Source organism: Pagrus major, chromosome 2, assembly GCF_040436345.1.
Source record: "Pagrus major chromosome 2, Pma_NU_1.0".
NCBI lineage: Eukaryota > Metazoa > Chordata > Actinopteri > Spariformes > Sparidae > Pagrus > Pagrus major.
The window spans coordinates 28,506,989-28,525,012 of NC_133216.1; the positions used below are offsets into that span (position 1 = coordinate 28,506,989).

The window sequence follows — 18,024 nt, forward strand, 5'->3', positions numbered from 1 at the left end:
AGGTTGGGGATCCTAAAATATCCAGAAAAACATCCTCCTCCCTCCCTGAGGGTTTAGAATTGGTCTCAGGTCAACCCGACTCTTTCCTTCCTTATTTCCTTCCATATGTCTTTCCATTTTTGTTTTTCCTTTTCCAGATTTCACACTAATTGCTCTCGACCTGGACCTGAGCACATCGGGCCATCATGTGCCATTTATGAATCATTTTGTAATTCATGCTGCAGGGATGTAGGGAGCTGTAATATAAATGAGCTGGAGAGGGTTATGTTTCCCTGGGATGTTCATATATCGTAACATGTTAGCTCTGTATACATATATGCTCTGACTTGAGGCACATACACCTGCTGTTAAATCTGAGTTTAACAACCTGCTCTACTGCCAGTCAGTGTCCCTGCACTTCACTTTGACCTACATGGGCTTTTCATGACTGATAATGATTTGAATTGCAGACAGCTGGTATTATGTGCCAATACTGACGGTATATTTTTTGGATGTTGTGTAAGCTGGCATTCAAAGCTGATGGCAGCTTGGTGCCAGTCTGGATTCTGTATTTTATCACAGATAAAGACTCAATTCTGTGAATCACTTAAACTGTGTCACAACGTAACTGTTGAATGTGGGTCAGCATTTGAGTTTTCAAACAAACTCAAATTTGTCAGCCATTATGTGATGGCCCTGCGATGTGTGTCGGTAGCAGAGTCAAGCACAGCACTTTCAGTCAGGGGAACCAGAACGGGGAGTTCTTTTAACTCACTCACGTAATTAAGTAATGTCACATACCTAACTGAAGTTACTTAGGTCATGTAGGTATGTTTGTAACTGAAGTCACAACATGAATGTAGTTATTTTAACCTAAACCATAATGTTCTAATCAAGTAGTTTGGTGGTCTAAACCTAACCAAACTGCAACCGTACAACAAAGGTCCGGTTCACCTGGCGCTGTTATGCTACAACAGTCATGTTGTTTCGGGAAAAATCATGTATGTCGTTTTGGGAGTCGCTGGCAATCAATCATTCAGTCATTTAGGTCCGAGTATGTGTTGTCCCATCCAGTAGGATAGTTCCATTTAAAACTACATGCACACACGGAAGCATACAGTAGATACAGGCTTGTGTGTGTGTGTGTGTATGTGTGTGTGTGTGTGTATGTGTGTGTGTGTGTGCGTTACCTCCTTGCCAAGTGGCATGCCACTGCCAAGAGCGCATGTAAGGCCGATGACTTTGGCCACAAACGTTTTAAAGGTGAGGTATTCTTTCAGCACAACTCCTCTGAGGATGGTCTTCATCTCTGGAATACCAGAACCTGCAGGGGAGCACATCAGGCACTTAGGGCACACAGTACAACACACTGAGCGCCTGACCAGTCGACACATGCTTCACCAACAAAACAAGTACTCATCAATCTTAAAGCTACATTTACTTGCTTAGAATTACACAAGAAGATCGATATCACCCCCGTATATGTATAGTAAATATAAAGCTACCACCAGCAGCTGTTAGCTTAGCCTGGCATAAAGAGTGGAAAAAGCCAGGCTTTCTTTGTCTAAAGCTAACAAAATCTGTCTACCAGTACCTCTAAGAATCAATAATTAACACAATATCTTAATTTTTCACCTGGAAAAAAAGTGTGAGAAATGTTGAGGTTTGATGGGTTTATGTGCAGGACTATGTCTTGGCCAGGAGCGGTAACTTCCTGGAGTCACTGCTGGTTGCCTTCCTCTTTCACACCCAGTCCTAACTGCATGTGAGCGTCAGCAACAAAATCAGCCTGATGTCATTGTTTCCAATTGCGGTGTCCTAACTGGCCGCAAGTGATGGAGCGCTATTTCATTCCTCTCGCTCTCGAGTTGAAAAGGGCGACATGGATAGGTTGATTCATATAAATGAAACGAGGACTTATCTATACAATACCGTCTTCCTTCGTAACTAAAACGTAAACCAGCTGGCTGGAGTGAGATCGCCAGGGAGCTGAAAGTTTCTGATAAGAAAACACACCATCTCTACCTGCTGTGTGTGTGTGTGTGTGTGTGCGTGCGTGCGTGTGTCTGCTTGTGTGTGTTCTGATGTGTGTGTGCTGGTCATACCAACAGCCTGAGGTGCGAGAATCTGGGTGAATCCGGCAGAGAAGGTGATGAGGACTACAGGGTAGGTGACCCAGGCCAAGTACTGCAGAAACACGTTACTGTCCAGACCACCATACATCCACTTCTGTGCTGTGGACACACACACACACACACACACACACACGCACGCACGCACGCACGCACACGCACACACGCGCACACACACACACAAACGAAAGCAGAAACAGGGAAGACATGTAAACTACAACTGCAACACAGATGCACACAAAATACTCACAGTAAGAACGTGTGCGTATGTATGTCAAGTGTAGATATTAAGTATACTGTACAAAAAACAGCTTTACACATCTAGCAAGAGATACATTTACAGTTACATTGAAGCCGCACACGCACACACACTCAGAGAGACAAATGTACATCCCCATACATACATTAGTCATGTTCTGGATCCAATTAAAAGAACACAGCCTGAGAAATCCATTTGAATTAGAGCTGGTCCCTGAAGGTTTCAGATCAGCTCTCACAACTTCCTTCAATCGTTTTCAGATGTCTGCTCTCCTCTTCCTGGAACTTAGACTTACTGATGAATGTCTTGTACATATCATCTCCCCCTTCCAGTTTCCTGCATCCACCTTGCAGGTACATGATTGATGCCATCCACCTTAATATCCACCTTGATTCCTTCTTTCTGTCTTCAATATCAAATCTATCGTGAAGGTATCATCTCTTTATATGACTTTTGACCATCATGGGTCAACCTATTATTGCAATTCCCTCTACTTGAGCATCAGTCAAGCCCTAAAGATTTTCCACATTACCCCTGTTCTTGCATTCCTCCATTGGCTTGCTGAAAAATTCAGAATATACTACAAGATCCCATTGGTTCAGCCCAGTCGCCAGGATATAATGTTTGCAGTTAATGTTGAACCACAGATAAATCCAAGGTTAACATTTGTACCACTTAAAGTGGCATATCACCTTCACATCACATGCACCGTTCACATCAGTAGTTGGAAGGGATGTGGTGACGTTGTTACTAGCCCAGGTTATACGCAGGAATCCTGAAGTTAAATTTAATTCCTTTTAAGACCTTTTTTAAAGACCCTTTCCATACATTTTAAGACCTCATCGCCACTTCAAGCTCTAACCGGTCACATCAGTGACACATTCTAACTTACATTTACTACATATTGATTGTCATAGTTTGTGGTAGCTCCTTATCAATACAACATAATTCAAATGGGCGGGGTGGGAACAAAGCACAAGAGAATGAACTGAGTGACTAACCCAATGCAAGGTTTATTAGAAAGAAACCATTAGAAACCAGTATTTGGCCAATAAACAAAACAACTGACAAATCTAAAAATGAAATATGTTAAACCTTGGTGAGCTTTAGGAGGGTCATGCCATGTAGGAACTCTGCCACTAATACCCAGCTGTGGCAGAAGTATTAAAATCTTTCACTCAAGTCAAAGTAGCAATACAACTGATTTATTATTTGATAATTTATCATTACATAAGTAATTACTTTATGCACTATTAGGTAGTTTTATCCAGTGGTTCCCAACCTAGTGGTCGGCCCCTCCAAAGGTTCACAGGATAAACCTGAGGGGTGCTGAGATTATTGATGGGGTAGAAAATTAAAAAAAAAATTCTGCTACACAAATTTGTATCATTATTCTGGAACTTTAGTCTAATCTTGGCTTTTTTGTGAAATAGTTCAGAGTTTTACCTCTAAGAGCCTCACATCTATTTAAATTAAACCATAGGAGGAGTTAAGGGAAATGTCTGGTAAAAACTCATGTTCAGGCAATGATTAAATTTAGGCAAACTTCACCTATTTGGATAAATATACATATTTAAAACAAGCTATAACATTAAATATCTTGGAAAATGGCATTTAAGACTTTTTAATACCTTTTAAGGGCCTTAATTTTTGCTAAATTGATTTATCAACTTTTAATACTTTTTAAGATCCCTTAGCCAACAAGGCTGCTAAACAGCCAACAGTTCAAGTCACACCACTGGATATTTATATTGACACATTATTGACATTTCCATATTTTTAACGGGAGGTCGGACCATCTCCATCTGTGATCTTGGTGACCAAAAGAGGTATTTTAAGCCAAACCATGATGTCTTCCCCAACCCTAACCAAGTGGTTTTTGTGCCTAAACTTTACCAGAGCATAAACACAGCATCGTGACAAGAGATTAATATAAAATTGAACCTAACCAAACATTGCATCTGTGGTTTTTCAGAAACATATTTAGGTAACATTTATTCTGGTGCTTGGGTTGTTTGATTGTATATAACGCTCTGACCTTGAGCCTAGTTACATTTCTGATCAGCTCGTTTCCCATTACAATTCACAAAACACTCCAAATCCTCAAATCTCTTCCTTTTATCCGCCCCCGTTCCAACTGCAAAACAAAAGGTGATCGCTACTTTGCTGTTTTAGCCACAACCCTTTGGAATGCTCTTCCCCAATATAACAGATTTGCTGAATCTTTGGACTGTTTTAAGCAGCTTATAAAAACCCATCTTAATAGGAAAGCTTTCTCAAAGATCGTCTCCCTGTCCTTTGTTTGGGTTTGTTTTTGTTTGGCCTGCCTCTCATTGTGATGTGTTTCATGTTGTAATGTATTTTTTCTTTGCACTTAGTAAGTTTTAAAAGGTGCTATATACATAAAGCTTGACTTGCTTGCTTTCTGCTTCCTGTTCCTCCCTCTCTTACCCCAATCCTCCATCCTTTAATCTCCATGTTCTCTTGCAAACACACACTTCTGTCTGCCCTTTGTGCCAACTTTCCCTTCTTGAATCTACCCCTTTAAGAACCTTTTTCAGTCACAGCACAGTCCAGTCTTTCTCTATTCATAGGCTCCTGTTGGACCAGATCATTTGTAAAAATCCCATTTAATTTAATGTAAATAATGTTATGCAGATGTCTTGATAAAGCCCAGTTAACAGAGTTAAACTATCTTCAGGAACTCATTGCAAATAAAAGATGTTGGATAACAACATATTCCTCAGGTAAACTAAATAATTAAGAGAAAGCTGCAGCCCCTTAATTCTACTCACATCAGAAGTCAAGAACTGTCACTAACCCAGTTAGGCAGACCTATTCAACTGATGGACCGAGGCTCAAATGTGGCCCTTAAAGAACCCAAACCCTAACCCGCCCCAACACAATTCTCAACATAGTATTTTGTGCCCATTCATGAGTGATGAAGTGATGAAGTGTCTCTTAAAATACTTAAATTATTAAGGGTGGAAGGTCAAAAACCTTTTTTCATTGTTCAGACTATATACTTTAGGAGCATTTGGAAGAGCACATTTCATGTATAATACATAATCAACTTGTCCTGTTGAAGACACAATGCCTTTGCTGGGTATACTGCATGTTCCCACCATTCACCATTGGGGCCAAACATAATACCACCCTTTACACTCACTTTTCCACATATTTTGGGTAAGCTGTATGGTGTACATGTGACTAAAATGGTTAAATATTAATTAATTAGTTAATATTATTAATTAAGTATATTTATGCCTTAAATGTTTTTCTTTCTGAATTCTCCTTTCCTGTTTTTTCTACATTATCGGTAAAGCATTTTTAAAAGAAACCCATTTCCTCTTAAAGCATAAGATGTCCCTTATATTTTTCTCCCTTCCTATTCTCCAACCTTTAATCCCTTCCTCCCTATCTGGATCCATCCCGCATCATATCATAAAACACACCTCCTCTCTTGTTTTCTAACAATTTATCCTTTACCTCTGACATAACCTCTCTTTGTCTCCTCCATGTTTGTTGACACTGTTCATGCCCCAACCTGTAGGTATGAAACTAATCCAATACTCCCCTCCCTCCCTCACCTTGTAGACAGATGGCGATGCAGAAGTCCACCACCCAGCTGACCAGGGCCATGAGGAGTCCCAGCAGGATGAGGAAGATCCAGTCCTCCCCGACCCGCGAGATCAGGAACTTCTGACAGCGAACCGTGCAGACTACAGAGATGGCAGGAACACAAACATGACATGTTAGGGACTACAAAAACGCAATAAAACTACATCCCCTAGTAAGTGGCAGTGAGGCTTGGAATATGCATTTAATGCATTAACCAATCTTGGCAACATTGGCCAATAGCAGCTGCTCTGTCCCCATCCAACAGCTTTTTGAAATACTGAGCAACAGTAAACATGTTGTCTGCCCAATAAACCACTCAATCAAATACTGTTTGACTTTGTTTGGGTGAGTAGAAGCAGTAACTCTCCACAGGTAAGTCAAGGCAATTTGGAAAATGGTTAAATCTATAATTTCTCCAAAAATATAATCAGCAGTGTCTGATACGTGATGTATGAATAAACAGAGAGATCGATCTGAAGAGCATACACAAAGACACTGACAACAAATTTGTCAGTCTGGGTATGTTTTATTTTACGGATAATCATTTTCTAATAATTTCCTGGAAGGTTCCTTGAAAGAACTTCATTTGATACCAATTACAAGGAAAAAAGAGAAAAACCTCTGAAGCTCTCATTTGTTATTTTTCAGAGGAATTTCCTTTAATGTAATAATTGCCAACAGACACGTGGGACATTTTTTATGTTCAGCTGACCAGAAGTGTCAGCTGAATGAAAGACCAGGTAATAGTGACAATTAATTGAAAGTGTACCAATTAACATTGGGCCTTTAATTTGTACCACAGTCTACTGTTGTTTCTCAGAAAGGTACTATGCATTTAAAGTTCCTTTCAAAGAAATTGTAGCAAATAATGAGACCTGTAAGCTTTGAAGATTATGGTTTCATAACTTTAGTTAAAAGGTTAATTGACTAAAATCCTACAACAAAGATGACGAAAAAACATATTCTTCACTTACCTCTAGTTATATGTATCAATGCAACATGTTTTTGTTGTTTTATTTGACTAGGTGTCACACAGTCAATGGTTTTCATCAATATTTATTACATTTATTAAATCATATCTTCAATAGAATGTAAGATGTGGCTTATTCAGAGTAATTGGAACACTGTTACTAAGGACGTATGATGCTATATTTGCATTCTTCATTGACATTTTAAGGGCTGTAAGGGTTTAACACAAGGCTCTTGTGTTAAACTGAAACTCTAGCCATATCTTACAACTTGCCCGTTTAAGAAAAATTCCTTTCCTTTGCTATTTATCAAAATATTAGCTTACATTAACAAAAACTTGAGAAGATGTTCATATTGTTGTAGCATGAACAAAATCTCTAGTTTTGATGAAAGCCAGGATGGAAAGCAGCTACCTTAGATGAAGACTGTTATATGACTCAGGACCAGCTATGACCAACTACTGTATGTCCAGAGGTGATGACAACACACTTTCGTTATGACAGACACTGACAGACTGCTGTCACCTTGTGTTAAGAATATATTACCTATGATGTAGTGGGGCAAGAGGCAGTGGACAAAACGGACTACAGCGATCGCCGTATATCAAATGCACAGCACAAAAGTCAAAGCGAATGGAAGCACTACAAAGCAAAACACAAAACATACACACACACACACACACATATACACATACGAACAAACAGTGCATGAAGCACAATCAGATCTGCTATACTCACCTGCAAGTAACAGCAAGCTCTCGGCTAATATATTGTATAACACTGTGCGAGACATGCATACACAGTTACTAATTGTGACTAATCACTGGAACAAAACATGAGTTTGATGGTGACTCATTAAGATGTGCACGCACACACACCATAATTTATAAAGCCTCTTGTTCACACCAGATTTCTTTCCTCTCCTCCCCTCTTCCAGGCCTGTCCTCGTTTCCCATCTCTCCTCTGCAGGGAAATCAGTGGGGTGCCCCTCACACTAATGACACTCACAACACACACATGCACTCTTTTTGTTTCTTGCTCCCCGTTTCTCCTCTAATCTCCAGCATACAGAACCAATGTTTATGTAACACCTTTCTCGATAATATTTATTTCCAGTACTCAAGAATACCCCTCCACTCTTTTTTTTAAACATCCCAAGTTTTTTCTTTAGGCAGAACAACATGATTATGTTTATACCTGCTATCCTAGATGCTTTTTAGGAATCTTGTTGCTTTAGGGCCATGTCCACATAGTGTTTTTTGGGGGCTGGTTTGTGCGCTGAGAGAAAAAACGCTGCAAGTGCATCTTATCTCTATGAAAACAACACCTTGACAATAGCCGCTGTAGGATCGACACTGCACCTTTGCGGTGACGATAACTGGACCATTCTGGTTAGGTTCATTTAGACAGATGTGCTGTTAATTAAACTCAGAATGGTGGGGGTGTGAAAACAGAGCATACCAAACGCAAAATCTTGTGACATTAGATATGATTATAGCAATAATTAAAATAATTAACTATTATTAATTCAATTTGCTGATTATAGGTGCAATCTATTATATATGAGCGATATATATAACAACATACAACCAAATGGTAACTATGGTGACACGAATGAGCGTAAGCATATTAGTGCTTAGATTTTGTGTTTTGCTTGTGCCTTACTGTATGTGGCAGTTCCTCATTAAAATTAATGAGTTACCTGTCAGTTCATGTGACTAAAACGAGACATATTATGCTCATTTTTCAGGTTCATAATTTTATCTTGGGTTACAACTAGAAAAGGTTTACATGCTATGATGCTTAAAAAAAACATATCGGATTTCTCATTCTGTTCAGTGCTGAAGCACCTGAGCCAGCACCACTAACAGCAGCAGAGCAGCTGTGCTAAATTAGTTCTTACGTGCCAAACTAGCCGCTAGGGATAAATTATGCAAATGTTTTACATGTTGATGCAGTGTGATGTCACCAAGTTATGGAGTTAAAGATGGGACTCCTGACGAGGCATTTCAGGCACTCCAGGAGCAGTGTTTTCTGTGGAAGAGAGGAGCTCCTGTTGGTGCAGACTTTGGGATTTTTTAACTTTCAAGACCTTTTACATACACAAGGACCTATATAACACACTGAAGGAAAGGAAAAAAATAAAAAAACATTACAGGTCTCCTTTAATGTTAAAGCTACTACAAGGAACTTTCACTTTTTGTCCACTCTGGCAGCCGTTCTAGACAAAAGATGACGTGGTGAAACAAAGTAAACTTTGTTTTGGTGCCATACCACCAGACTACAAAGCAGCTTCTTTCCTCAGGCTGTGAGATCCCTCAATGCATCCTCAGCACTCCTCCATAAAAAAAAGACTTGGATCCTGGATCAGTCAGAATCCAACCGGCATTGAGAATAACTATAATAACTATAAATACATAACCGAACTTCTTTGTCTTGTTTGCTTATGTCGGCCATGTAGAGCATTCAGTATTGCGTAGAGACTATTTATAACTAACTATAACAAGTTCCTTGTAGTGTTAAAACTTCTTGCTGTATAAACAATGTGTTTGTTTCCTTTTAGTTGTGGTCTGTTTAATGGTCACACAAAGTATCTTTCCTTCAGTGTGTTATATACGTAGGTTCTTGTGCATGTAAAAGGTCTTGAAAGTTAGAAAGGTCTATTTCTTCACCAACAAAAGCTCCTCTCTGATATCTTACCTTAAAAAACGCTGCTTCTGAAGTGCCTGAAATGTGTCGTCAGTAGTCCTTCTTTTAATTCTGTGACTTTGTGACATCACACTATGTTACCATGTCACACATTTTTATAATTTATGCTTAGCGGCTAGTTTGGGACCTAAGAATTAATTCAGCACAGCTGCTCTGTTGTTGTTAGCGGTACTAGGTCAGGCGTTTGTGAGCTGACCAATCAGAGCAGACTGAGTATTCAGGAGGCAGGGGCTTACAGAGATGGGAGCTAAAACAGAGCGTTTCTGACAGAGGGGGAATTACAGTGCTGCAGCACATGAGGAAACTGATGTGTTTTTAAGTACTAAAGCATGTACACCTATTCTGGGAGTAAACCAAAACAAATTTATGAACCTGAAAATAAGCATAATATATCTCCTTTAGAAACCCTTAAAAAACATTTTGGAACCAAAATCATCCCTAAAACATAAAAACAAAAACATTTTCAAAGTCAGGACAAGACTGACACCTCTGGTTGAGTGACAGAGGGAGGGCAGGAGGTGACTGACAACTGCTGCAGGGTTAGAAAGAATAATGCAGATACACACACTTCCATGCCTACACACATACGTGCACACATTCTCCAATCAACACCTTCAGGAGAGGTCTAACACGCATGCTGGCAAAGACAGACACATCCATGAGCACAACATCATTGATTCGCCTTTGCTTTCTATAGCTCCACAGACAGTTATGTGACAATTCTGAGAAACAGAATTTGTACATGTGTATATTTAGATTTCTTTGTGTGTGTGTGTGTGTGTGTGTGTGTGTGTGTGTGTGTGTGTGTGTGTGTGTGTGTTTGTGTGCGCGCTTGTGCGTCATCTCACCCACGGCCCGTCTGTGTTCTTGGACCCCTTCTGTCATCCAGACACTAGTCAATGTAAATGAGTGTTATTGTGTGTGTTTGTGTCCGAGAGCATGCATGTGTGCAGACCTTTTTTTGTACTGCTAAACATGGTCTGTGTGTGTGTGTGTGTGTGTGTGTGTGTGTGCACAGTGTGTCTAGCAGCAAGTGTAATCTTGTCTTTTTGGAGATGTAATTTAGTTAGCTCTGTCTGCGCTGTTATTGCTTAATAGCTTTTTCTGCAGTGCATACACACACACACACACACACACACACACACACACACACACACACTGCAGACTGGTTGCTGACTTTATTCTTCGTGGCATGCAATAAGCAGCATGCTAGTTCCCAATCACTCTCATTGCCTTCTGACTCACCCTCTGCACCACTCTCCCCCTTTCATCCCTCCTCTCTCTGATCCAATCACCCCTCGCTCCCTCTCTCCTCCTTCTTCTTCTGCCGCTTCCTGCTAATCACATTCAACCTCTGACTTTACCTCTCATCTTCTCCTCTCCCTCACAGGCCTTATCTGCTGCCCTCCACTCCTCCTTTACACACTTGCTTCTTTCTTTGCACTCTCACCTCTCTCTCCTCGCTCTCTCCGTTCTTCTCATTCTTGGTCGCCCGCATGCTCACTCTCTCCTCAGCAAGAGACATAATGCCCACACACCTGCTGAGACTAATTTAGGTTGCCTTGGATACACAGCACATCTATTGCCTTGGCCAGGCGTTAAGAAACTGTGTGAGTGTGTGCACATGTGTGGTTGTGTTTATTTTGGTTCAGCGAAAACAAGTTTAAAGACTATTTTTGGACTCAAATTTGATATTTAATGCTGATAAATATTTAAAAGGGGCAAGAACAATAAGATTAGAGTTTAAGTTGGGCTACTTGCGAGAGACATTAAATATATTTTTTATCGTGAAGCAGAAATATGTTTTTTCATCCAGGCAGTTCAAGGAATCTACGAGGATTCTGGAAATTCCTACAGAACTAGGGATGCACCAATTCTGGAGGGATTGATAGCTGATAACGATTGTTTTGTTTTTGTTGTTTTTTATTCTCCCCTTCTTGTCAAGGAAACAAAGAAATTCTCCTTATAAAAGAGTCATTTAGCCCTTTATTAGTGTGAATGAGCACAAAGTCAACCATACATACAAATGTATATAACAACCTTTCATATAACCTGCTTTCCCATGAAAAAGATGATTTAAAAAAAATAGCTTTAAAGGCCCTTTTAGACTGCTATACAGCTGTCTACTCAGTAAGTTGTTTTTCAGTACTTAATCTGACAAAAAAACATTTTTGTGAAACAAATTAACATTATTAAATGTAAATGTAAAAGCAATACAATATATTAGAAACCCTGAGCTGCTGTGTAGGATGAACTCCTGCTTGGCCTTTCTGGTAGGTTTTCCTCAAAAAGTTCCTAAAACATGTCATGCAGAGTACGCTGCCCTCTTGCTCTGGTTATTTTTTATTAATATATTTGTTGGTTTATTTCTTTGAAAACTGATTGCTTTACTCTTTGACCAAAATATAATGGCAATACATGACTACTGGGGCTAGGCTTCATGGTGGTTTATCGAATGTGCTTATTGATAGCAGCCAAAGCTGACCATTATTGCTAAAATGTCCAATGGATCACATTTGTACTGTATTGGTTGAGCTGTCACAATTTCGATTTTAATTCATAAATTGGTCAAAATGAGCTTTCAAGTTCTACCAACAAAATCAATATCAATATCCAAATGGGTGATCAAGATCAAGCTATAGTCATTTACGCTGGTAGTTTAATTATACAAAAGGATAGACACTTCATGACCCATTTCTGCATAAAAAGGCAGCACACACCTCCTGTAAAAAATATAAATAAGATTGGTCTGTTTCAAAGCTTGTACAGTGGATCTCCGTGCTCCAATTAAGCAACAATTACGCGCTGCTCTCACGTTTGGTGTAGCCACTTCAATGAATACAGTTAAAGTGTAGTGTTGCATCATCAGGCATTCAATTTAGTTGTTACAGCAACTCCAAGAGGACAAACTACCTCACATACAGAAAGGCGTAGTAAACACAGGTCAGTCTGTTACAGTCAACCTCTGCCCTCTAGTGACTCTTCTTTTTCTTAACAGTTTTTTCAACTTACGAATTGATTGGTGAAATAAGTTATTCCATTCTTAATAAATTATTTTTTTTGAAAATGTCAGTTATATCGCACTGAATGAAACACGTTTTGTTTCACATTTCATATGTCACACTTAATGGGGTGTAGCCTGTCTTTTTAAAGAAGAATTTAAAACAAATGTAAATGACTTTGAATTTTGAGAATCCTGACACCCCTGCTAGTTTGATTGCCGGATGTTAATACAATTCTACTCCCGACACGTGCTGGGCTCCTTAGAAAATTATATTCCAACAAACTTGCTCTAATTTGTAGTAAGAATAGACCTTTTTCATGGAAGACATTTTGACATGTCACAGCAGGGAAATGGCCTCTGGTAATGAGTCAAACTGCACCATATCAATCATCTCAGAGGTGGAGCTGAGAAATGGGAAATTTTTAAATAAAAGAACAGAATCAGAAAACCCACATATCAGTAATATTATGCTGGAAATTAAGATGGGAGGGAGGCAGTGAACACATGCACGCACGCACGCACACACACACACACACACACACACACACACACACACACCTTATAAGAAATTCACTACCGGTGCAGATTCTCTGCTGCCGCTCTCACATAAAACCCAATTATTCAAATCACCTCTTTATTTGTTATGCAAGGTGACAGCTATATATGGGTGTAAAGGGTAAAAGAGCCTACCATTAATGCCTCAATTTTGCACAGTCATGCCAATGAGGCCTTTCCCCATTTAGTGTGTATGTGCTCCTACATTCATTATGTGGCTTCATGCGTTAGGGAGAGATTCAATTAGAAATGCCTGGCTGTGTTTGAAACCACCGTGTTAATTAGTGTAGAATTCATATAGATAGGCAAATCTGACCATTCAGCTCTTTCTTCTGCTTTTTAAATGGCAATTTTAAACAACAGAGGGAGGGCCGAGATAGTCTGTGTGGCATGGCACGTACTGTCTGTACAAAACCAGGGGATAAGTGAAAGGTTTTTAAAAGGTTGATGGCTGATGGATGATTTTGACAGCTGGTGTGTAGTAGAGATGTTCCGATACCATTTTTTCACTCCCGATACCGATTCCAATACTTATGCTGTGGGTATCGGCCGATACCGAGTACCGATACCGATACCAGTGTGTTATAAAAAAAATTTATATCATACTACGCCTGCATGACTGTGATATGATTATCATTGTGGTAAGGCCTGGCTCAGGTTAAACCCTTTGTAAAACATGAATGAATACAGCAAATGAAAGCCATTTATTTTTAAATTTATTTTTAAATAGAACAGTATAAAATAGTAGTGCAACTTAACTAAATAAATCTAGGATTAATTATTTCAAAAGAAATTAAAGTGCAGCCACAATTAGCTCCTTGTCTACAGGTTTCAGGTGATCAATTCTTCTTCACACCTCTAAAACAGCAGCTGCCGATGGCAGCACAGCGCAACTGTTTTAAGAGCGGGGCGAAGAAGCGGAGCAGATACGCAGGACTTCTATTTCTGGTGGATGCCACAGCACAATGCTGCGATTCAGCTGAATTAAGTACAGAGCAGACACGAAACAACAACATGACATCCGGTTAATTTTCAAAATTAACACTTCGTGTTGATACAAGCACAAAAACCTCAAATAAGAGACAAATACACGCTCTTCTTCTAATCCTTCAGTTGGGAACACTTTGTGTTGTTGTGTTTCTAACACATACATATAACTGCGGTCGTGCATGATTATGTAATTATCGCGGGAATTCCTCGGTTTCCTAACTCCAGCTGTTCGGCGGAGCTGCGCTGTGGTGGACTCAAAACACAGCTGGTGGGGATTGCCCGAGGACGACCTCGTATCCAGTGGAATCTCGGAGCTAATGGAGCTAACTGGTAAATAGATTCCTATTTCTAATAAATTACGTGGTATCAGATCGGTGCCTGGACTCCAGTACTCGCCAATACTGATGCCAGCATTTTCGGCAGTATTGGAGGCATTTCCGATACTGGTATCGGAATCGGAACAACTCTAGTGTGTAGTGTCAATATATTAAAACCTATATTACTTATTACTTTTTTTAATACCTACTTTGGGATTCGCTTTCTGACACTACACACACAAGTAGTGCTTTTCACAGCCATAATAATCTGCACTGGATGAAGTTCACTCTGTCGTTTTGCAAAGTGGAAGTTTATAGTTGCAATTAAGTTGATGTTGACTAAAACTCAAAATGCTGTATGCATTGTCTAAAGACTTAGAAGACATTCATATGTGGTAGATAACATTCAGTAGGGCTTTAACTGCATTTTTCTCATTGGGTTGGTTCTTCACTTGCATGAATAGTGAGCTAAAGGAGAGAGATAACAAGAGAATTAAAAGGTGTGGTCAGATCACAGCTTCCATCATACTTCAGATGAACTGACTGTGGAAGTGATAAATTGGTTCCCTTCAGACCAAAAAGTGGCACAGCTAGCTACTCTAGCTAGTGTATAACATACTGGCACTTAACTGCCAGAATAGCTTACAAAGCTAGCAAGCTTGGTCACTGGATGAAAAGTTAACACAATTTATTCATGAGATGTATTTCTATTAAGTTTCCTGTCTGCAAACTGTGCTTCTTTTGAGGAGAAGTTTAAACTTTGACAGCCCAGGTTTATATACACCGATCAGCCACAACATTACACGGACTAACAGGTAATGTGATCATGCTGTTACAATAGAAAGTTCTGCTGGGAAACCTGGCATTCATGTGGATCAGCACAACGTGCCTTGCGACACCACAAAAGATGTCCAGGAATGGCTTGAGGAACATGAAAGAGCTCAAGGTGACAATCTGTCCTCCGAATTCCCCGGAGCCCAATTGGATCGAGCATCCGAAGGAAGTGCCGGAAACAAATCCGACCCATGGAGGCCTCATGAACTTCCCTCTGACATGTCGAAGCATGGACACAGGACCTCTGGGTGAGTCCTTTGGTTTCTGGCACCCAAGCGTTGGTGGCAGATCCTTTGAGTCCTGTGGGGGTATACTTACTCTTCAACTGTGGATTGGAGTCCCACATGAATGCCAGGATGCTGGCTCTCAACTGACTCAAGGATCAGCACTTTCAAGATGGTTTTTTAAGGTCAATGAAAAAATGTGCTTATCTAAGTTGACTAAAGTTGATACAAACACGAAAGCCCTGTGAATGAACTGATCACTGCGATTCCAAATTAGTTGAACTGAATTTTGAACTGAGCAGCTTGTGCAGTTGCAGATAAAGAGAACAGACAAACGCGGCACAGGAGAGAATGGATTTAAGTACAAGAACAAAAAGGCAACAACTAACAAGACAAATTGGCCTCTAAAGACAAAAAAGAAACATTGTTGGACTAATAAAACCAACAACGCATCTGTAAATGTCTCCTCTGGTACTTAATACGGCTATCGTCATTCCCTCAGTGCACTATAACTGTAGCTTCTCTTCTTGCTCTCCCCTCCTGTCTCCCCATTCTTCCATTCATTAATCCATCCATCTATCCCTCCTCCATTCCTTCCTTCTTGTTGATGTGTTCTCTATGCTAATGAGATGTAAAAGGCAGTGATGTTTATGTAAATGTGCTGTAGCGGCGACGGTCCCGGGCGAGCAGGCAAAGCGCCTCGACTCGTACTCAATCACCGCGTTCGCTCGTCGAGCAACGGCGGTTTGCGACACCCGTCTTATGGCAGCAGTACAATGTCTGCTTAATGAGGTGTAATGGTGTAAACACACAGGCACACATCCACACACACAAACAGGCCAGCACAATCACCAACGTTATTATGCGAAAACAGCCTGAGCATCCTTAAATTGCTTCTGGAGAGTATGAGATGTATGTTTAACTTTTCTTAAGGGAGTAACACTAAAACCCACACACTCAAGTGGAATTTGATGCTGCATTTAAGTCAGTGCAGGGAAGAAGGAGAAATGCGTCAAATATCATCAAGTGGACTTGTATATATAAAGCAATGATTTTTCCAAGAACCAAATGAGGTCTCTTTTTTGCACAGAGCTTTTGAGGAGAAGGGATGTTAATCTGCTCAACGTTTATGGCTCAAGTCCGTCACTTTTTAATCTCTTATTTTCACCTTTTTTTGTAGCATATTTTACTTTAGATTCTGCTCATGAAGTTCAGCTTATGTGGGAAGCTTCTGTGTCTCATGACCACTGCTGTGAAAACTACTGTAATGCTCTTTCATCAGGCACATCAGGTTTAACTTATCGGAAAAAGACTTGTAAGGCAACCTGGAACGAGAATAGTGTATATTTAAATCATGTATAGTTAATGGACTTTACCGCATACAGAGGATGTCACAGATCGCTGCCTTCAGTGTAAGAAATATCCTCCTTGTAACACAAAGACTTTCAATATCCTATGAAAGCCACAGAGTACTTTGTCCTGATACAACATCCATTGAATTAGATACTTGCATCACAATGTGGACCACAAGCGTTAATTGATCCTACCTCTGCTTCTGCCTGCATGAAACACCACTGCATACTGGCTAGTGAAAGCTACGGGCCTTATAACATATCAGAATGTAACAGACTTATTCTGTTCCTGCTTAATTGCCTAGAGCAGTCTCACCACTGTATCTCACTTTTTAACTCAGAGTCTGAGCACTGAACTTTTTCTGACAATTAACTTTTTAATCAATACACCTTTTCATCTTTCACACACACACACACACACACACACACACACACACACACACACACACACACACACACACACACACACACACACACAGTATTTTTGTAAGGTAAGAGGGATAAAATGGTAATTGGTTGAAATAAAACATTACCAAATCTCAGCTCGGCATGCAGGTCAGCACTTTGCATTCAGTGTATGAAAGTGTGTGTGAACGCCCATTTACCATTGACATGTATATGCAAATAAAATATATGCGTGATATCATCCGGGCCATTTCGTTCCAATAAAAATGAATTAGAATGTTAAATAAAATGTAAGATTTTTATCAAATTTAATGTGAGACTGTATTTGAAATAAGCTTCTATGGGCTAAGACACGTGTTTACTGAGAGGTTTGAAAGATTCTTCAGTTTTATGATTCTCAATTGAGCAACACTCAAACACTTGACACGTGATGAGGGCAATGATGATGAACAAAATTAGTTCTGCATCAACACTGAGGCTGGGATGATGTGACTGAGAAAGCAGCGGCATGATTTCTCCAGTGGCAACACACACACACACACACACACACACACACACACACACAATGGAGACGCGGACATGCAGAGTCAAGGCAGATGGTGGCCCTGATGATGACAATAACAGTCCATCAACGTAAGTGTGGGTGAGTAAGTCTGTATGCACATGGTTTGAATA

General features: G+C 40.0%; 1 protein-coding gene across 2 annotated transcripts in view; it reads right to left on the minus strand.

Moving 5' to 3' along the window:
- LOC141015375 (chloride channel protein 2-like) overlaps window positions 1-18,024 on the minus strand; it is a 179,835-nt gene that overhangs the window by 84,744 nt on the left and 77,067 nt on the right. The window contains exons 3-5 of one of the 2 annotated variants that reach the window (XM_073489429.1): window positions 5,961-6,092; window positions 2,085-2,213; window positions 1,170-1,303 (exon numbers count right to left, since the gene is read on the minus strand). In XM_073489429.1, the coding sequence (XP_073345530.1) occupies window positions 1,170-1,303; window positions 2,085-2,213; window positions 5,961-6,092 (395 nt within the window). Of the gene's footprint in view, window positions 1-1,169; window positions 1,304-2,084; window positions 2,214-5,960; window positions 6,093-18,024 lie in introns of those variants that run through there. The other variant, XM_073489437.1, reaches the window with a different exon arrangement.